We start from the raw sequence: 23,178 nt of genomic DNA on the forward strand, positions 1-23,178 counted from the left end.
CCAAACTTCCCAAAGTCTGCCAAAATGAATGTAAACTGGTTGTGGTTGGCATGCATATAACGTGCATAAACACACTATTGTGGCTAGTATGTATGCATGTTGGGTGCATGCAAAAATGTACATTTTGGAAATGTTTTCTTTGTAAATGAATTAGTTTGTTTCTTAATTCTCCTACTGAAACAGAGCAATAAGTATCCCAGTACCATAATTATTTAATACTGTATTAAAAAAGGAGTATTACTTTGATCTTGAAATAGAACCTTTGATGATCTGACATTTGGAAGGGAGGGCATGGGTGGTATGCTTGCTCCTCTTGTATGCAGTACAGAACACTGCAGTACAGAACACACGTGACTGAAGTTGTGTAAAACTACTGGCAGCATGGTTACTAGGCCTGTGTGAAGCAGCTAGTATTCGCTTCGGATTTGGCCTATTCGGGGTACAGTGATTTGATTTGGTGATTCGAATCACTGTCCCAATTCATTTTGGCTGAATCTGATTTGGAGATTCGGCTGCTGCCAAAACTCTGAATCAGCCAGGCCAGGCCCATCCCCTGCCTGCTCTCTCAGCTGGCAATGGCTGCCACTCCCGCCCCAGCTCGTGTTAAAAAAAAAAAAAGGCCCAACTCAGAGGGTGCTGCTGGGCAGGGGGCGATCCTAGCTGCCCCCCACTGCCCCATGCTGCATGGGGGGCTCTGTATAAGGCCCCCGACCACCCCCACACTCCCTCAGCCCCGCCACAGGGGCAATCCCTGCTGCCCCTCACTGTCCCATGGAGGGCTCTGCACGAGCCCCAGAAGCCCTCAGGACACTGCAGGAGCAGTGAGTCCCGGGGCTTTTCTTAGCTTTTTTTTTTTTCTTAAAGGGCTAGAGCTGGCCCAGGTGGGGCACCCATGGGGGGGCTGAGGGAAATGAGGGAGGGTTGGGGGGCTTGTGCAGAGCCCCCAGTGCAGCATGGGGCAGTGGGGGCAGCAGGGATCGCTCCCCCACCCCCCCCCACACACACCCAGAAGCACTCGGTGAGCCCGTGGGCTTTTTTCTTTTTTTTTAAAGTACTGGGAGCTGGGGTGGGCGGGGGCAGTCATGGGGGGGCTGGGGGAGTGGGGGGCATTAGGGGGTCTCGGGGGGGCTGGCAGGGGTCCCCATATGGTCCCCTCCCCCTTCCCCCAGCCCCTACTACTTACCAGCTCGGAGTCGGCTGCAGCTCCCTGCCGCAGCCACCGGGGACTGTCCAAATCAAAGCTCTCCGAATCTTTTCTGAAGATTCGGAGAGGTTTGAATGATTTGGACATTTAAATTGGTCCCCTGATTTGATTTGGATTCAGAGATTTTGGCCACTGAATTGGGCCGAATCTCCTCCAAATTGAATTACCACCTGAATCTTCGCACAGCCCTAATGGTTACAGTTTGATAATTTCCAATCCAACTATATAAAACAAGCCTTTCTTCAAGTAGAACTCTTATCACTGGAGAAAATAACCCCTGGCCATCTCTATATATAATTTGAGCATGAATTTGTTTTCTTGCAATCATAAACCTATAAGTATTTCCCATAACCTTTAAAATAAAAACGAATGTTTTTGTTTTGTTAAGTATTTGCAATACTTGGAGTAATCAGTCCACATGCTCAAGCAATATGCACTGTCATTCTGCCCATGTACTTAGAAATACTATGGTAATGCACAGAAAAGTTCTCAATGAAAATTCATTTGGGAATTCCAACAAAAAATTTAACAGGAAAGCAAACAGTATCTGCACCTTATGCCACAGGTTTAATTTAAAAAACAAAAACAAAACCCTCTCTTTGAACATTAACTGCTTGTTACCGCTCTCTGTTTATAAGGTCAGCACCTACAACATCCAGAGTCCCAAGGGGCTGGACTGCCCAAATTCTGTTTCTAAAGAAAAGGAGGAGATATTTGTGGAGCTTTATGAATGCCTCCACAAAGCACCAAGAGCTTCTTAGGAATTTGGGCATTCCTGAGGCACAAAAAGGAGAAGGACAGAGAAGCCAAGAAAACATGTTGAGGACATGATAAGGAGCTGGCAGAAGGGGTTTAATCTGCCCCATGAGCTGGCAGAAAAGAGAATCCCAATGAACAAGCAGAGCCTGGCTGTTACAGAAAGGACCACACAAACTGATACTGAGAAGCAGCAGCAGGAGCTCAGGGACACGATGAACAGACGTTCCTCTTGAAGACCAAGTTTCAGAGCTACTATTTGTCTTCCAACTGCTTTACTCTTGGCACTCTCCATCATACCCAGCAGCCACATGGTCCTGGTGCTACAGCAATGAAAAAAGGCAAGCGCACTTGCAAGTGTTTGCCAGCACGACTCTCAGGCACAGCTACTTTCTCTGTCTGACAGAAAAAACAACTTCTATGAGAACCCAGATCCTTTGATCCCTTGAAGCCTCACATTTTGGTTATGTTATACAACATTTCAGCCTCCAAAGCTCCTGAGCATACACAAAGAAAAAAGTGTTTAAGAGTCTTTCCGTCTGAACTCTTAAATTAGACTTGAATTTTCTCTCTCAACCCCACCACTTCTGCTTATACAACTGAACAAGTTTTTAGTCTGGATTTTTTTATTCATGAAGGAAGATTTACCTTTAAGGAAGTTTTATTTTCTCTTATCAGTGAAGCAACTGTTTTCTGTAGAGCACACAGTACTGCCTATATGGCATGTCTATGCTATGCCTGTGATGTAGTATGGACTGGAGGCTGAATTGGAGGTACAGTAATAAAGCCATTCTGGGGATATCTTCAGCTGTCACTTTCAAACATGCCAGAGACCAAGGTCTTGAGACTGGGTGCTGGGGGACCCTCACCGCATCATCATCACACTTTTGAGTTTGCCACATGCAAGTGAGAATGGGTGAGCACCCAGAAAGGGCTTTACCAGGACATACTGGAAATGTGGTATGGATATACCCATAGACAATGAACCCACATAGGTCTGTCAGCACAAGTGTGCACATACACCATATACCTAGAGATAAATGTGCACAATTTAATACTCATATTCATTAAACACATAGACCATGATACCCTACAAAGCAGACCCACTAATCCGTCACACAGATACCTCAACAGAGATGACTGATATGCTTTATATTTAACTCCTGAAGACATACAGGGCATGCAAAACTGACATCCCACAGCTACACACCAACAAGCAGCATATGAAATTTTTTAGGACCATTTTTCAAAATAGATACACAAGACAACCTTGGTTACATGGCACTTGGAAGGGGGGAACTGTAGGGTGCTTAAACTGTCTGGAAAGTATCTGAACCTTCACCTTGCAGCTCTCAGCAAAGCACTCCCGTTTGTTTTTGCAGATGTGGGCAGAACAGGTATAATTCAAGCAAATACTGCTTGGCCACCTCTGGCTTTCCACTTACTTCCTACCACCTACTTTTTAGGTGTCTCAAAGATCTCTCTTCACTGTAATCATGCAGCTACCCCAGTGATCATTAGGGATATGGGTCTTCCGTTTCCCATGGAAAAATGGAAAAAATGTGAACTTTCCACAAGCTGACAGAAAAGTACTTTCTGAAGTAGCATCTCAGTCTCCTCATCCTCACCTATTTTCTCTAGTTTCCGATGCAAGGAAAAAAGGGGAAGCTGTAGCTGTAACTACTACTGTTGGAGCTTCGAAAACTGCTGGCAAAATGTTCCGTAACAGGGCTGGGGGCGAGGGGTGACTTCTCTGCTGCAGGCAAGCAGGATCCTTAAGGTTCTGCAGACAGGCTCAACTCCCCTCTCCTCTTGACCCAACAGCAAACATCTGTTGGGTCGGGGTGGGGGCAGGGGGGTGGAATGCTCTAACTCATGGCGCTTATGAGTTAGAGCAGGGGCCACACATCTATCAGTGCCCTCTGGGTGTTTAAAATAGTGCCAGCTACCCAAAAGAAATGCATCAAGGGATAATGAGAAAGGAAGCACAGGATTTTAGAATCTGATCCTGGGAAGTTGAGCACAGAGATTTCAGCCACTCTAGTACAGGTCCCACCATGCAGAATACTCTAATGCATGGGTGTCAAACTCACCCCAAGCCTGGGGACAGATCCGGACTGTTAGGCTCTGCCTGGGCCACATCTATAGGATTAGTGGCAGCAGTCTGGGTGGCAAGTAGTGGCAGCAGAGGTCGGGGGTAGCAGCAGGTATCCACCAGCCACGGGCTGAGTGAGGCTCTATATCGTACCAGCCTTAGGGGTGGATGACATGGGTGACTGCTTAGGACACCATGGTCGGGGGCACCACACACACACACACACACACACACACGCGAGAAGCTGCTCAGGAGCCATACCAGGCACATGTGGGGGTATGGTACCTGTTCTAATCTGGCCCCTTGCTCCCACACAGTAGCAGCACTGCCTGCCCACCTGCCTGATTGGTACACCATGCCACTATGCCTCCCCTCTGGACTACAGCCTGTGCCCCTGCCTTTGCCTGCAGCAGGGCCGCTGACTTGGATGGTGGTGGGGATGCCAAAATATACATTCGCCCAGGGTGCCACTTTTCCTGAGGCCGGCTCTAGCTCAATCTGCACAGCCTTTGCTCATCCCCTACCACCAAAGGCCATGTTCATGACCCACCAATTCTACGACAAACCACACTTTCTAACCCCATCTCCAACTACTGGTAGCCCAGTGGGCCAGACAGAATGGCCTGTGGGCTATATGTTTAACACCCCTGCTGTAATACATGGGACACAAGAGCAACAGAAAGGACCATAATGTGGAAACTCAACCTCACTGCCAAGTTGGAAAAACTGACTCATAGTGAAATAAAAGTCAGGTGTTCATTTGGACCCATTTTCACTGTAACACTTAGACAGAAACTTTTACAGTGATGTGTCTTACTTTAATGTAAATTCCTTTGTACAGATAAGCTCTGCTTCCTTTTTAGAATCGAAATACATTATTGAGGAAAAAAAAAAAAGAGACGAAGAAAATTTTTTTCAACCTAACATCCAACTCTTCTCATTTCTTCTCCCATATTTTGTTCTTTTTTCTTACGGCTCTCTAGATTTGTAGTACAGAATAAAGAAATAGAAAATCACTATTGAAACCTTACTAAATAGTCATAATTCATTCATAAATGCTTTCTACTGACATCCTTGAATGCAAACTGCATTAAATACAATGCTAAATGTTCCTGTGTGAGCTTAAAAATCTCCCTGTTGTCCTTTTTGTAAAAGTTTTCCTTCATTAAACATTTCCATTTCTTCATATATCTTTATTAAAATTTTTGCAACTGCAGTCATTACTATCTTCCTACATCTAATTACATACATTTCTAAATGTTAATTCTCTTTCCAATACCAAGACTCTTGATTTTGAACTTAAGTTTTGTCAGTCTCAAAACTTTATGACAACTGTGACCCAAACTGTGGATCTTGAATATAAAAGGACCCACTCTGCTTCCATAAATGGGGGAAACTTCACTGAATGCATACTGGTGTTCTCACTTATGTCAGCAACAAATTCAACTCAAGATTGGTAAATACAATAATCATCTAATGATAAATTAGTCATTCCATACTAAAACAAAATCACATAAAATTAATATAATCTGGGTTCAAAAATGATATTTTATATTTGATGGACTGCAGCATCAGCCAGAAAATATCTGATCTTGGGCCACCCTTTTGAAAACCCAATTAAAATAAATGAAGGAAATGTAAACCATGACTTTATTGTTTAACAAGCCAAACAAGCTACAGAATGATGTTTCTACTGTGAGAGTTAATACCCTTAAAGGGCTACTACAGAGTGTCCTACTGAGAAAATATCTTTAAGTGTTTTAGCATCAAGCCAGTTCAAGACAGCTGTTGGAAATTGGAATCTTCCTGCAAATTGGACTATATTGATTCTCCCCTTGTGATTCAGAGTTAAACCACTGTTTCAGTGTGGTTTGAGGTTACACTAGTAGATCTACCATCTTTTAATTAAGACATAAATCAAAGACCCAGCACATTTATGGATATGACACTTTTGGCAAGAGCCAATCTGTTAACTCATACAGCCCTGACTAAATTGCAACTCAGGTAATTAGGAAATAAAATTTTGCTCACTTATTCTCCTTTTCTACCCTAACTTCCCTCCTGTGCTCCCCCTCCCCCCCCTCATTCAACAGGGAACAGCATTCTCCTTCATTTCCTGTTCTGACCTGTTGTTTAGGGTGCTTGCACTGAGTTACGCATGTAAATGCATTCTTGAAGGGGATAAGCTGATCCCAAGATGTTCCTTTCCTATTGCTAGTACTTTATGGCACTGATCAAAAATATCAGTGCAGAGAACTTTGGTTTCATAATGCGTGAGACATCTTTTAAGGTAGGGGGTCAAACACACCCAGGTGGGTCATCTAGTCTGCTGTCTTCTCCTGAAGCCAGAATGGTGGAGTCGGGTCAGGAATCGCTCCCGTGAGGTTTGCAACCCCCTCAGTCTCAGGCTGCTGTGGTAGGAGGTTTTGACACAGCACCAAGTGCAGCTGCCATTGAATTAACTATTTCCCATTGCTGGTGGCCACAGGAATTGGCAGCATTAGTAACAGGAGTTAGCAGCAGCAGTTACATTAGGGGCTGCACCAACACACATCCATGTTAAGCCCCTCGCTGCCACAAGCATCATCTCCCACCACATAAGTGCCTCTGGTGGCACTGGTGGGACTTGTGATTGTTTAACTATTAACAAGGAGGAGACCCATTGAACCAGACAGTAATTGTGCAAGCCCACTGAAGAAGCACTCTCTCTTTTGAGGCATGTATAGGCTAGTCAAATTTAAATATCTGCTAATCCTGGTGTCATGGGATGGGGTCCCCAGGGATAGCCGTGATACCCCTTGGGCTCCTTGACCGTGCCAATCTTGCCCAACAGGCACCCTCTTTCTCGCCTGCCACATTTTGCTGGTACTTTTAGTATAGGGAGGCTGCCCTTGATCTTATTGGACACGGTCTTGCTGGACCCCTCTGAACCCTGTGGGTTTAGAGGCCCCTTGATGTCCCACTTCAAAATGGAAGATTCAAGGGACACCCTCAGTCTTATGGGCTAGATGCATGGCTCCAAACTGTCCCTTTACCACACCCCAAGCCTCACAGATGGTACTGACATTGTCTCTCCTGAGCCTTGCTATAACTCAGCCCTTTGTCCTCAGTGGGCTCTCCGCAGCCCTGTCTCTGCACCCACACTGACTTGTCTCCGCACCCTTCTCTGGCACCGGGCTCTCCACAGCCCTGTCTCTGTGCCCACACTGACCTGTCTCCACGCCCTTCTCTGGCGCCGGGCTCTGCACAGCCCTGTCTCCGCACCCTTCTCTGGCGCTGGGGTCCCTACACTGTCATGGGCCCCCCAATGAGGCCTCCTCCTTCCCCAATAGCCTCAGCCCAATCCACCAGTCAAAACAGCAACTAAACACTGAGCCCCGGGCTATAACATAATATAAGCGGTTCCAGGTGTGCTCTGTCCCTTTAAAACAGCAAGCTTCTCCCAGCACTAAGTGCCTTATAAGCCAGAGTCTTGGGTGAGCTCCTGGAGCCCCTTAATCCTACCCAGGGTAGAACAAGCCACCAAACCATGAGCTCCTTCCCCCTTGGCTGCTGGCAGAGAACTCCCCTTCTACTGCCAGCCCTAGGGTTTATATTTGCCCAGAGCCCTGCCTCTCCCGGTCAGCTGACTGGGTGCAGGTGCAGGCTAATTTACTCAGCCTGTTGCCACAGTAACCTGCACCTGTGGGCTTCTGCCTGGCTCTTAGCACCCTCTCCCCAGGCAGTTTCGGCTCTTATAGGAGCAGGCACCTTAGTGCTCTGTGACACCTGGGAAGAAGATCCTTTAAACTGACTAGAGTTCTTACACTACCTATGCACATGCACTTCAATGCTGCATATGTAAACACATGCACACATATATATGCATGACTCTAAATGTGTCTAAGCCCCTACTAAGGAAAAATATTGTTTCAGTAGATTTTGAATGCCAGCTGAGGCAGGCAGCAATTGAGAGTTTTAATGATTTTACAGATTATGTTTAACTTTTATAAATTCCATAAAGCATTTAAAGAAAGACTATTAGCTTATTCCCCACTGAATCCATTGTTTGCCTGTCAAAATGATGCATCTAAAAGATACGATATAGACTACATAGTACTACAGGAGATAGGAAATTGCAGATGAAAATATAACAAATATAATAAATTAATTTAACAAGTAATACAAGACAATATAACAAAAGTAATGTTTCCTGTGAAAAACATCTTTGGTTTTTAAATAATTAACTGAAAAAGAACATTTCAAAACAAAAATATCAAAATGCACTTAATAGTCTAAAGAGTCACTGCCTAAAGAGGATATTAGGCAATTCAGTATTCCTTCCTTCCCAGTGACCTCTAGCTCTGCTTTTTTCTAACATGTAAATGAAAAAAAGATTTTCACTTGCAAATTCAATGTGAAATTGGAAATCACACCATTCTTCATGACTCTTATATTAGCACTAGTAATAACAACTCTACAATGAGGAAGAGTCTACTTACCAATAACTAGAGTTCTCTGAGATGTGCTATCCCAAACAGTACTCAAATAGTATGAATGAATCCTGCCTCTTATGTTCCATGCTCCAGACAAAGGACAGAGCATGTTTCCTACTCCACAATTTCCTCTCAACCACAGAATCCCAGACTTTCAAGGACTCTGAGGAAAAGGGGAAGGAAATCAGGATGAGGAATGTATATATGGACAACACATCTCAAAGAATTCCAGTTACTAGTAAGTAACTTCTCTTTCTCCTTCAAGTGCTTGTCCATACGTGCAAAGCCCAGTCCCCAGTAAAGTGGATCTTAGAGTGCTTTGTAAATAATAACTGGTGGACTCTGACAAATGCAACCCCTGCTCTGGAAGATTCCAGGATGGCATAATACTTGATTAACATGTACATGGAGCTCAGTTGCCTTGCAAATGTCAGGAATAGAAACATTCCATAGGGAAACCACAGAACTCATCTGAGACATATGCTCAACTGTGGGTCCAGCTTCTTAATTTCACAGCACACCCTGAAGCAGTACAAGATACATTAAGATCGCCTTGGGGTAGAAATTGCTGTGTCCTTCCATCTCTCAGTTATGGTGAAATTTCTGGAAAGGCTTAGTTTTGTTCAGGTAAAAGATCAGATCCATGCCCACATCCAAAGTATGAACAGATGCCTCCGTTCTTAGGGAGCGAGCTTTTGGAAGAAAACTGGTACATGAATCTATGGATGGAAGTGAAATTCCATGAAAATCATGAATGGAAAGTTAGAGTACATCTGGAAGACAAGTTTGAAGGAAACAAAGGGTAGGAATGATCTGCCATGAGTATCTGGATCTCATCCACCCTTCTCGCAAGTATAAGACAGCTGTCTTCATGGATAGACCTACTGTCTTCATGGACAGTAGTCAGCACACTTGAGTGATGGGCCCACAGGGCTGGAAGGACAATGTTTAGGTTCCATCAAGGGCCCAAGACCTCCCACTAGAATATATTGGCCAGGAAATTCAGCAAAGCTGGGTGGGAGGAAACCATTTAACCTCCCTACGTGGATGGTGAGCTGCGACAGGAGTCAAGTGCACTTTAACAGAGCCAAGGGACAGATAGCTACATTTTAGTTCTGGCAGATGAAAGTAGGACATGCCTACACTGTAAACTTGCTATGCCCAGCAGTGGTAACCTCAAGCATGCTGTATTCTTCTGCATAGGCTGCCTCCTAAATCAGAAGCAATGTAACTGCGCCCATGCAGTGCCACAGCTGGACTAACTGACCCTAATTAACCCCACACAACACTAGGAAGACATGGTTAGAGGGAGGCAGCCTATGCAGAGCAGTGCAATGTGTTTGAGAGGGCAGCTGCTGAGTATAGTAACTTTACCCTGTAGAGATGGCTGAAGATAGCTGAAATGGAGAAACCCTAAGAAAAACCAAGCTAAAAACAAGTGTGAAAAGTTCATCTAGTACAGTGTGCTCAACTTCTGACCCATGGGTCAAATGCAACCTGCAGACCCATCACATCTGGCCCATGGGACTCCCCATGAAGCAGGAAATTTGACAGCGGGAGAGTGGTGACCACTTATACAGTCACCTTCCCCCCACCAAATTCCCAAATCCCAAGTTCCACACTGCTGGTCGCAGTTGTGCCACACCCCTTCCCCTGCATGTGGATAGGGGCCAGGCCATGCCCTCCCCCACCCCTGGCAGGACCAGGCTGGGGTCAGGCCATACTCCCTATCTCCCCTACAGGGACAATTTGGGGGGTTGACCAGGTCCCCTTCCCCCTCTGCAGGGCCAGATCCCCTTTTCCTCTGGGGTTGGGTTGCACCTGGGTTAACCCCCGCACCCCTCTGCAGGGCCAGATGGTGCCCACCACACCATCCCCAGTGCTGGATTGGGACCACCAGCAGGATCTAGCCTTCCAGCCGATCCACTGGAGAAAAAGATTGAGCTCTGCTAACCTAGCAGAATCTTTCCAGAGAATATCTGTGATAAGGAGTGGAGCAGGTCCACATTGTCATCCAGAGCCTGCTAGAATCCATGCTGTAAGATGGAGGGTCCTTCCCTCATGCTGTGAAAATAGGACCAGGAGCAGCATCGGAGTCCTCAGTGACATGCAAAAAAGGTCCAGAAACCAGAACTGCCTCAGTCAGCCTGGGGCCCATAGAACAGGTATGCAGAGTCCTAACTTACCTTATCCTGCACTCAAAATATGGAGCGGGATAGAGATGAATGTATATAAAAGTTTCCCTGACCATAGAAAAAAAGGCAGCATTGGACAGTGAGTCAAGTCTGAGCCTTTCCACACAGCAAAAAAGCCAGGACTTGTTGATATCTATGGTAAAAAAGAATCAATTCCTAAATGAACCTAGGCTGAGTCCTTGATTTCCCATCCATGGTGTAGAGATGTGCTGGTTGAGACTGTCCACTCAGGTATTGTGAAGGCCCAACAGGTACACAACTCGGAGCTGACAGTGTACTGGGTGATGGATGCTAAGACTAGTTTTGGTAAACTTCCAAGCTTCACTGAGATCCACAAAGAGATCCCATATAGCCTTTGAGCTGAAGGAATAAGAAGAGTGATGAGCTTGTATCTAAAGGATACCAGGATGGGGATCTCCATGGGCTCAGAGGAGGACTTTTTTGGCCCACTGATCAGGATAGTCTTCCTGAAAGGGACTTGTGCCCCCAGAGGTCTGTACTTAGCCAAGTCCTATCCCCTAGCATCTGAGACAAACCTCATAAATTACTCAGGAGGCACGCCTGAAGCCTAGTCTCATAGTCTGTTGTGACCTGCAAAGTAAATTATTTGAGACTCCTTCAGAGGAGGAAAAAAAGGCACTTTGCATGCCAATCATGGTAGGCATTTCCCTACTGCAGGAGTGACATAACTTGGAACTAGTCAACTTGGGAGAAGGCATGCCGGTGCTGAGGAGAGAAGTGTGATTGGAGTGAAGAGAAAAATGGAGACTCGCTCAGCTGAAAAAACGTGTTGCCCTGTCCAAGGGAGTCTCAGGTGCTGGTGAAAAACTATCAGAAACTAAAACAAGAAAAAAAAGTAAGCCACAAACTGTGAAGAGGCAAAATTAAAGGGAAAAAAGGGAAAATGAAGACAAAAACCCATATTTTTAAAGTTCTGTTGGTCAAGCACTGAGTCTAGATCAGAAACTCCCTCTCAGGCAAGGTTAACTGACAGGAACTAAGGAAAGTAGTACTGTTGGAGGACACAAAGAGACAGGGTGTGTTTGTGCTATACAGGTACTGCTAGGGCAACAAAACCTGCAAGAATTTAAGGTGTACAAACACCCACAATGCAATATACATGTACCTGAAGGAGAACTTAGCAAAACAGTATTGTAGAAAGCAAAAGGCAATCCAGATAACTGGCCAGGCATGTAAATGGTTCCTGGCTGCTGATGGTAACAAACTCATATTTTTGTTGTCATAGTTAAATACGGCTCAAAGGCACTGAAGAAACCACGTATGAAAGATTATGTTATTTTAACATAATCACTTTCTTGAACATGGCAGTTTAAGACAGTTTTGCTCTTTGTTTGATGAAAGAGAGAGAAATATAATGGCAGTACGTTTGGGCTCTGGTTTTCAAGCAAGCTTAACATCCCATTTCCTTTTCCAGATAGTTTTTTTCAAAACTGGAATGTCCCCAGGCTGGCATCTGCTCCTGCCTTAGTCTCTGGCTAACTCTTCTTTGATGCACTAGGATTATCATTCAGTCGTAAAACATTCAGTATTGAGTATAAACACTGCAGACAGAAGCACATAGATATAATCGAAAAAACACTGTAAACTATATATTGTTATCAAGGACCAGCAGAAAAATGGCCACCACACTTGTGTGATATAGTCACAAGATTGCATGCATCAGCATCAGCAAATACCTCACAAGGGCTGGGAAATACAGGGGAAATTATTTGCATTTAACTAAGAAATGCAACAATTTGTCCATATTGCAGTCTGGTTTATTAGTCTCAAAGTTAGCTCCTTCATTTTATATTTCAAGATTTAAAAAGTGTCTTAAAAACAAACAAACAATGATTTGTCATTCTACAATGCCAATTATTCACTGGTTTCAATCTACTGTAATTTCTGAAGTCCATTGCTTATCTTAAAAATTACACATGTAGTAGGACCCTTTATGAACTCCACTAATCTTGATATACAAAACTATTACAAGGTCATTTGGGTCAATGAACTGATTTATCCTTGGGGAAAAATATAGGTGGTTTATATTACATGGGAAAAAATGCTTGCCCTGTACTCCACAGGTAATAACAACCCTTTTCCCTTTTGGTCTTATTCTTTTGCATAATGAGGTCACTTATTTAACTGTACTTCTCTTGTTTAAAGCTATTTCTGATAACTTCTCTTTATACCAATTTAGTTTTAAGTGACTTTTCATATATCCATGGAGTTTAAACAAAAGCTATTTTTAATCTGATATTTAGTCCAGGCTGTTCCTATTTCTTTGCCAGACTGGAGGGAAGGGTACTTGATCCCTGAAAGCCTAACATCTCTTCCCACTATACAGTTGGTCCAATAAAAGATATTCCTGGGACCACAGGGGCTATAACAACACTTCAACCCTATTGCAAATACAGTCCAAACATGGTTCAAAAGACATGCACAATTTTCAGTCAAACAGAATTCATATATTACATATGTACCAGCTGCATAAAAATATCTAAAAAAATAAACATGTATAATTTGCATCCTAAACAACTACAGTTAAAAGAATCTTAGGTATCTGCCTGATCCAAATAAAATCTCTGGGTCTGGCCACCTTGGATGTAGCAAAGACTTATAGAGAGCCCACATTTCTATTTACCTTTCTGTGCCATAAGGCAAAACTCTTCTTGAAGTTTGATGTAATCTGTGGAACATTCCAAGGGGTCAGCTACATGGCTCGGGGGAGTCTGAAATTCAATGTCTGCACAAAGGTTGGGATTGGACGAATGCAGGCGAACTGGTGACATTGTAGCACTGAAAGGGACCTACAATGAGAAGCAACCAAGAAATAAATAGTTATTGTATAGGACTATCAAATGTTCTTGCATACAAAATGCCCCCAAATAAGATACGTGCCTTGTTTTGAAAGGCAGAATTAAATTTAAAAAAAGATTTTTTTTAATTACTGGTAAGTAACAGTAAGTAACTGTAGCAGCTTCTGCTGCATGATGAGGGGAAAGAGAGATTGTCTACAGCTAGAGCTAGGAAGCTCACATGCAACACCAGTGTTACTTTCGTTCTCCCCTGGAAGAGGCAAAAACTGCTAGTACCGTATTTCCTTGCTTATAATGTGCATCCCAATTTCCAACAGCAAAATTTTGGGGAAAAGGTGCTGTGATAAAATACAGTATATCCACTCATATTAATACTATTATAATAATATTCACATTCCATACAAAACAGGAACCAGATAGAAAATTTCTGCACAGAAAAAAACGTAAGTTTATCACATATGTGATAAATTTTTTAAAAATTGTAATGGGAATTATCTTTTGGAGTCTCTAGTCTTAGTCATTGGTATAAAATCCCGTCTTTTAAAAATTTTAATAAAAACACAAATGATAGTTTATCAAAGGGCTGACAGCTAATGAGAGAAAGAGAGAGAGAAAGAGGAAGTGAGACAGAGGTGCACTTTAGCTCCAATTAGAGCATTTATAATAATATAGTATAAGATTTGCAAAACACCAGAAAATTGAAACCTGATACTCTACTTAACAGAGTATCAAAACACTTAATATAATGTATGGTTTAATGGTCACAGAATCAATATTTTAAAGTGTATTAGTTTCTCCATGAAGTCAGCAAAATCAAGCTCAATATTCCCACACGAAAACCATCTGTAGATTTTCCAAACTTTGTGATTAATATTCTGGTTATTGAAATTCACTGTATAATTTATCTGGATATCACATGAGATAGATAACCATATAGACTCTTCTTGTGTTTGAATGTTCTTTTTGACAAAAAACTGACTTTCACTTACCAAGTACATCCACTGTACTCAAATTTTACTGGGTCACATTAAACCGCTTGGATCAAACAAATTAAAAGCAGTACATTTTTTCTCATATGTTTTCACTCTTCATATTTCCTCTATATTTTTTGCATATACAGAACATCTATTTATGCATATTTTATATTGAATGTACATATACATGTGTATTATATGGTAAAGTATATACACATATACCACTTTTGTCATATGTACTATGCATACATACAGAGTATACTTTTTATATTATTTACATATGCACACAAATAAACATAGGAGGCCGGAAGCCCAATTTTCAGACTTGTGTGTCAAAGTTAAGGCATTCAGAACAACATTTTGATCCTCAGGTTTTAAACACTTGCATTTCAATTTTAGTTGTTTTAAGTATTCAAATTCAGAGGTTGACAATTTACACTAATTTGTATACCCAAGAATGAAAAATGGGCTCTAAATATAAATTATATGCTTTTTGAGGCCTCCTATAGAGCAGCAGATAACATAAAAAAGTCATATTACTATAGATTTTCTTAACATAATAGTTAAATTGTCATGAACATTAATAATAGGTCAGAGAAGAGTTATTTCAATTTGGAGAACTGTGTCCATTTACTATATGTTTTGTGTTTATGTTTCTTACTCGCTGGTGCCCTTAAAAATCTTCATTTTATCACATCTCATTCCAAAGTCCAGTACACATTGCACCCTACCCTTTCATACTTTGTGCACAACAATGGCATTAAAGCAGTTGTTTATTATAAATTTACTTGTCTTCTTAGTTCCTTTTGTACATTCTAAGTTTTAATTATGCAGAGAAGAGTTTTCATATTTACATAATGAACAATTTCCTTTCTAACAAGGAGGCACAGAATAAATAAGTTCCTTTCCCCAGCAATTCTCATCACTACCATTTCCACAATATATTCACCATTCTTCCATTCTGTACTATGTTAATAACATGTTTCTCAACAGTCAGTCAGAACCACCTTATTTTACAAACAGACTGGCAGTCAAACTTCTTTTACCATACTTTTCATTTGTATGCTCCTAGAACATATTTCCAGACTCTCCTAGTTTGGAGCTCTGTCAACCTTGAATTGCTCTAGCCAACCAGACATTATCATCCACATAACACTGAAAACCCAAATTAATTCCATAGGCTTTGCCACTTAGTGGTTAAAAAAAATAAATAGACAAGAGCACATGGTGGTGGATCCCAAGTCTGGTGCAGATTAAAGATATGAGCCCCAGAGCAGTGGTTCTCAACTATTTCCACACCATGACCTCATGTTGCACACAAAGCAAGTCCCTGGATCTCCAGCCCACCTAACTGTTAAGATCAGCAGAGTAGCTACAATCTCACTAGACCTCTCAACCCCCAAGCTGAGACCCTACACTGTGGAGGAAATAATTTATTTCTTGTTTTTTTCATATGACCAGATTGAAAAACTACATAGAAAAAAGCTCGCTGACTACCACACAATGCATTTCAAGTGTGTAAATGACATTTTAAAATGTCTCCTAGTGTTTAGATGTTTACAAACATTTACAGTCATGCCCCTTGCAGGAAAACTCTAAAAGAGACAAGTAAATCTTTTGCCAATTGCTTTAGAGAACACTATGCAGAAGTCAAAAGTAAAGAAACAGTTGACTGACATAAACATTTGTCTGTTTCAGCAGGGTTTCCAAGTTGCTTTCCCCAACAGCTGAAAAAAATTAAACTGAATCTCTCATTTGCCCAAGTTTCCAAAAGATTATGAAACACTGGTTAAGAAACCACATTCTCCCTGCCTGGGATTTTTTATCTTTATCTATTTCTGACTGATAATTAACTTATCATCTTGACTATTTATACATTTTCATTCTCCATTCAGACCCCTATAGTTTTCCTCACTCTTCTAGTCCTTATTTAAAATATCTGCAAGTGGAATACTCATACATAGAGCAGGAATCTTTCCTGAGTGTGTACCATTGGCTTCTGCAAAATCTAAGCTTTCATTTTAAGTAATAAAAAGTTCCTGGCTCAGATAGTGATTTCCACATGTAACCAGCATTTAACATATAATGTGGTATTTGTCAAACTCAGGGAGACAGCGTGAGCCTTCCCACTGCTGCTGCAATAGAGAACAGCTGTTCTTAGGAAGACTGGGGGACTGTCTAATCCCTCAGGACGGGTAGGAGACAAGACCACCAGCCATTGTGGTCAAGGGCATTGGCAACCCCTTCAGTGTGTGCAGAACAAGTGGCAGTCTTCGCCAGAGGCCTTTACAGGCAGGTTCTCCCACTTATATGCTGAGGCCTCTAAGTGTATTCAATCTTCTTTACAGAACGTGTTATTTTTCTTAAGTGGGGACTGACACTGCTGATACCAATGTGAAATGAAACTTAGGTGTGGCAGTTTATCCACTTAATAATGTGTAAAAACACTTTATATTGCAGGTTTGTTTACAAGTGAGCCCAGTCAGAGACGCTGAAGTGAGTCTCTGTTAACTGGTTTAACAAAGAGCTTGTAAACTATTTTATTGGAGGCTTAACAGTCCTTCAATTACTGCCTACATTAGGAAATCAAACTGTGTTCTTTTTTATTAGCAGTTTGATTTCCCTCCCATCTGGGGCCCAGCTCAGGCATCATCTTGGCAGCCCAAAGGAGAAGGACCTACTGGCAGACCTCCCTGGGTGGGTGACACTTAAGGGTGCCTTTTGACACTGCCCTTCAGCAGTGATGCAAGGTCTTTCTTTTATTTTTTTTGCTAGGGTTCTTTGCAATTTTGTGTTGTATTTGGAGGGGGAAGGAGGAGGAGGGGGAGTTAGGTGTGTTTTTGGGGGGCATTGGGAGGAGACAGTCACAGCTCTTCTGTAAGAGAAGGGGTGCGGGTTTGGAGGGGACATTGGAGGTAGAGGGGAATCTCCCCTGAGGATGAGGCAGGGGAGGATTTCTTGTAGCTGGATGTAATTGTCAGTTGGGAGGTGCAGTCAGGATCGGTGGAAGTCTCCTCGTGTGGGGCTGTGGGAAGAAGAAGGAGAGGTGGAGCTCTCAGGTTTGAGATGCTGTTTGAGGAATCCTGTCCATGGGCTGTTTGTTCACTGTAAGCTGCTCTGAGCCTTTTGGATAGGACATGGTATAAATTGAAAAAATACGTAAATAAATATGTAACTCTGCAACTCACACTGGCTTTGAGAATTTGCCTTTGAATCAGTTGTTGCTCTTCAGGCTTCCATGCTTATTTATGGAGCGCAGAAGCTCTTGAGAGTAAACCTAAATATGTAGATGAGAAGCACTGGTTTATCTGCTGTTTTTGTGATTTTTCAGGCCCATGTCAGAGGAATCTAGGGAAGAAGCAGTATGTTTTGAAGTTAGGCTGCTTTTTGGCCAGGGGAAGAAGCTTGATACTTGTGCTAGATAAAGGTATATTTTCCAAGCGAAGTCTTAACCTTTGGCAAACCAACTTCCTTCTTTTTTAATTTAGCTACATATTCCTACTACATATGGATCAATAGGTTTTTATTTTTACCAAATATATACCAATACATATACTACTTTGCATGTGGATTAGTCTTAGGCTTCCCTTCAATAGGATATACTTTACTTTAGAGACTGAAGCTAAAAATTGGCCTCAGGATGCTAACTCTACTAAATAATATCTGTTTTTCAATTAGTAGCTCTTATTTTGATTGCCCAGCCCCATATTTCATGTTAAGCACTCATACAACTACTACAATTATACATACTAGCGGTAGTAATATGACTTTTTGGGATTATGAAATGTAAACAAAAAGTGTTTCAAATGAAAAAGCTAATTTTATATTACTAAACTCAACAACAAAATAATACAAGCCATCTTAGTTCTGTTGTCCTGAGGTGTGCTGTTATCAAAATCCCTTGATGGAACTACAGACTTGAATTTTATGGTTGCTTTTCTATTGTTTACGCTATGCATATATATAGAATGTGCTGTAAATATACACACGGTAAAGGCCTACTTCTAAATAGCTTACAATTGCCTTGCAAGAAATTACTCCTTCCTCATACAATGGGGTAACACTGATATATAACCATTGTTAAGTGAGATGGGACCCAAGCCCCTGGAATTTATTTTCATGTATCAGGGATGACCCTCATCACTCACAAATGATCCAGTCGAACATGAGTAACAAGGACATCTCTATGAGGTGGAAGTGCTCTTTTCAGTACTGTTGTTACATATTCAAGTTATGCAGCTTCCCATCTTTAAAACTCTCTCTTGATTTTAAATCCACTCACTGTTGTAGCCACTGCAGCTGCTAGTCTCTGCCGGCGTCGTGTTGTGCTGAACTGACCCTTCGGCGCTGGCCCTTCCTGACAGTGAATGTGAGAAGAGAAGGGAATAGAAAAGAGAAGGGAAGGGATGATGGTTTGTGGGAGGATGAAAGATGATCAGAGAAGGGAGAGGGAGAGTCTTTAACTGAATTTTAATTTCACTGTTTCTTAACAGTAAAGAGCTTAATGGCATAAACATTCTGAGAATTTATCATATGTTCTCATGCATGTATGCCAGGGGTTTAAACAACTATTTAATTCATGACATTATCTCTGGAGGAATTAGACTACCATGTATTTACTAAAAGTGAACAATAGATTTTTTTCATAGTCATAATGCAGTTATGAGATACCAAAACAAAAGAATGCTATGGGATGGCAGGAAACACAAACTGAGAACTAAATGTTGGGTCACTTTATCTTCTAAAGTGGTGGCCCTGGGACAGTGTGCAGCCTGCAACGGGTTAATTTGCAGTCCCAAGGATCCCACCTGGGCCTGGCTCCCCACCATCCCTCTTCAATGTTTTCAGATGTCCCCTCTTTCTTCTGGCTTCTACTTCCTGCCCCTGCCTCAGGGAGCAGGGTGGTGCAGCATGGGCTAGGGCTCCTGCACAGCCCAATGTGGTGGAGGACCCCACAGCTGGGGAGCTGAGTATGAGGCTGGGGCACCCACATGGAGTGGGGTCCAAATGGCCTATAGTTTGTGTCACTGCAGCCCATGAAGCATGTAGCCACCAAGGCGTGCAAACCCTGGCTGCTCAGAAATTGGACAGTTCTGATAACACATAGATGTATGTAGATGCTCAATTTAACCAACTCTAAATTACTTTTTAAGAGTCATAATGCTGCACCAGAGCCAAGAAAACCTTACACAATGGTGAGTCTCCATACCCATCACAAGTCTTTCTCCTTAAAGTCTGATCAAAGTGTCATTACTTGAAGGTAACTGCAGGATTTTATAAGGTTAGAAAACTTGAATTCCTGCAAACAGGAGTATATACTGCTAATAAATAACTGTGTGAGGACTCCTCCATACCTCCTTTACTTTCGGGCACCGTAATGTTTCAGAGCTACACACAATTTAATTTATTCAAAATAAACTAAATAATAGTTCAGCTCAATGTTTGTAAACAATGCTGTATGCATTTACACTACAGAATGCCCAAGTTCAGGAATTAATTCAAGTTTCCCACTCCTTGGACCAGTCAAGCTAGACTGATATGTTAAAGCAAGCGATGTGCATGAAAAGACAACTGCTTTTTAAAAAATCTGGTTGATACTAGTGGCAGTATTGTCAAGTGTAGAAGGAGAAGTGTCTGAGGATCCCAATTATCAGTCAGGAAGTAAAGGGGAGGTAAAACATATTATAATCAAATTCTGATACAGCAGTGACTGTATCAAACGTATTTTTTCAAAACCCCAAAATTAAATACATTCTCCTTTAACTAATCAAGTTTTTACAGGTTATAACAAAGGCTGTGTAATATGAGTTACTTCAAAATTCTTTGTATTCTACAGCAGCATCCTTATCCTGTGTATGAGAGTCTATTCTACATCCAGCAAAATACTCTCTTATCATTTTTAATTAATAATATAATGTTTTAGATACATGAAACATATGCAATGTTTGGATGCAGAGGGACACTACTAAAATGTGAATGACACTCCATATGGACTCAAAAGTACATTAAAAAGTAACACCGGTATATGAAATTATACCCCAAGTAGCATCTGTGTAACTATAACACTCATTAGAAGGAGTTATACATCAGTCTTTGTGTATGGAAGGTTTGTTTCATTTTGGCTCTATTGTTCCAGATGGCTTCACTATAACAAGCTGACCTTCTAGTAGACAATACTGCTTACAAAAAGAGGAATATTTTTCTATTTTTAAAATAATTATGGGTAAAACGAGCCTGCAATTTTGCTAATTTGAGCTTAAGAAAATAACTTAAGAGCACTAAGAATAGAAGTCTGGTCAGTAAAAGCTTCAGTCTTTTCTTCTTTGGAAAATGCTTAGCCCATTGTGAGAATTACAGAATTACCCAGAACACAAAAGAATTCTCAGAACCAAGCTTCTCTGTATAAAAAGTGTAATTACAAGAAAGGTAAAAAAAAACAAAATACATCAACTGGCCTTAAAAAAATCCACAACACTTGCAGATACTTTTCATTGGACAAATCTTGGGAAAATTTGCTGTTTCTGAAAATTTTCTCTTAGGGCAAGTAGTCCTTTCTCAAAGAATTAGGCTCACTGAATAGACTCTGTGCTCATGAGAAGAGCAAAGGCCTGCAAGACAATGCTGTTATTTAAACAATTCAAAACTAAAGCCCTCCATTCAGAAGGCAGACAAGGTTCTTTGGGTGAATCTAATATCTTTTATTAGACCAACTTAAATATTTGGAAAAATATTAGCAAGCTTTCGGGTTTAAAAACCCTTTGTCAGGCTGAAGAAGTCTCTTATACACATGCTTAACTTTTTCATGGGAGCATTCTCATTGTACTTAATTGAACTATTTGTGTGAGTTAAATTAAGCATATGGAAGAGTATTTCTAGGACTCATACCTAAATTGATAAAAAATATCTTTATAGAAACTAAAGCAAGCAACAAGACTTGTTTCACAGAAACATTTATTCTGATGTAGACTTAAAAGAGTTCACATTCCAGAAAAGAATGTTAGCAAGAACACAACCAAAGCAATGTTAGTTACAGGAACAGACCAGAGGACACAAATCTAGAAGAGAGTCTGTAACGGACTCCATGAGGTCTAAGACAATGACATGCAGGACATGCAGAGGATAGTGAATCCAAAACCCCTGCATTTTAATTCCAGCTCCGCCACAAACCCTTTAGAGAAGCAGCATTGCCTGAAATGCAAATATTCTATACAAATAGTTTCAAACAGCTACTATAAAGGAAAACACAATGGTATAAGGGTATTTGAAATCACAGGTTTAGTATGTTAGCACTCTGAAAAGAATTACTGCTCCTATCAATGCTTTTATTTTATTTTTGTAACTAAGAAAACATGAGCCCTTTCCCAGGTAGTTCTACAAGACAATGGAACCAGTAGAAAAAGGAGACTGTGGAAATATAGTTAATGAAAACACGTAAAACTGGACCTTTCCCTATAGGGCAGGGGGACAGACTCACTGTCCAACTAGCAGACTGCACAAAGCTTCTATTCCCCTTCTGACTGCAATATACAATAGGAAGAAAGGTGTCCTAAAAACTCTGGGGCATCTATATACATGCTCCGGGGGGCGGGGGGAGAAGAGAAACGACAGAAAGTATTAATTAGAGCAGCTCTTAGAGCTACTCTAATTAAAGTGCCCAGAGTATCTTGTGCATCAGCATCCCTGCACTTTGAATGTGCTTTAGATAAGGTACCCCCACAGCCATTGTGATGGGGACACAGATACACGAGATGTGAAGGCTGGCTGAAATGCAATAATTACCATGCTCCAGCACATTTGTTAACGGAGTCTGCTGTGACGCACTGTAATTAGAGACATGCTGTAATGCTCTGAGAGTGTGTATAGGCACTGCTGGTTTCCAGTGCTATGGGGCAAAAGGGTTGCTGAGTTTGGTAGTGAGGGTGTGACACAAAACAGGTCAGATTCTGTGCTATCCCTCCCAGAGATGCACGTCAAAAAGCACATCCTAAACTGTCTCAAGTCTGTGTCTCTAGTTATCATTGCATTTAATAAACACACACACACACATGAATGAGAAGACCTAAACAAGAAACTTTGATTATGGAGCAACCTCTACAGACCCTTTGTTGCCTCTAACTGCTACTCCCTGAGGAGCCATCTCCCAATTCCCATCTTTTCTAAATTAGGGAGCATCTCTAAATTATAAATTTTCACCACTACAGTTTTCTCTCGCTTCTGAACTATTTTGGGACTGAGACCACTCCCATCATAACTCAAGCAGCCTGGGAGACTGCTCCAAGTTACAACAGCATCTCTGGAAGGATGGCTTTCAGAACATGCCAAAATGGTCTCAGCAGTGTGTATAACGGACTCTTCCTGAGCTTAGCTGTACCTTCAGCATGCTCCTATGCTAGACTGTGTAGGAGCCTCAGCCCAGAATTCTCTATGGTGGCCAAAGGCTGCACCTGAATTGGGAACCTGCCTCTTGCTTCTTGCAGGCTTTTTACATGGTGTGTATGGTGCCAAGATACAGACAGAATCCTTCCCAGATGCTATAGTAAGTCTAGAGTTACCCCAGTAGGTCTCAGGGCTTTCATGCAGAAAGACATGCATCTGCACTGATCCCTTTGTGACTCACTCAAAGATGAGCTGTCATATGGCTCTCTGGCTGGTAATGGCAT

The 23,178-nt window shown here is 41.8% G+C and overlaps 1 protein-coding gene across 4 annotated transcripts in view; it reads right to left on the bottom strand.

Annotated features, from left to right (window-relative positions):
- OSBPL6 (oxysterol binding protein like 6) overlaps positions 1 to 23,178 on the bottom strand; it is a 208,883-nt gene that overhangs the window by 37,766 nt on the left and 147,939 nt on the right. For 3 of the 4 annotated variants that reach the window (XM_059727246.1, XM_059727247.1, XM_006257828.4), the window contains one exon: positions 13,370 to 13,535. In XM_059727246.1, coding sequence (XP_059583229.1) covers positions 13,370 to 13,535 — 166 coding nt within the window. Of the gene's footprint in view, positions 1 to 13,369; positions 13,536 to 18,800; positions 18,876 to 23,178 lie in introns of all 4 variants that reach the window. The other variant, XM_059727248.1, reaches the window with a different exon arrangement.

This window comes from Alligator mississippiensis, chromosome 4, assembly GCF_030867095.1.
Source record: "Alligator mississippiensis isolate rAllMis1 chromosome 4, rAllMis1, whole genome shotgun sequence".
Classification (NCBI taxonomy): domain Eukaryota; kingdom Metazoa; phylum Chordata; order Crocodylia; family Alligatoridae; genus Alligator; species Alligator mississippiensis.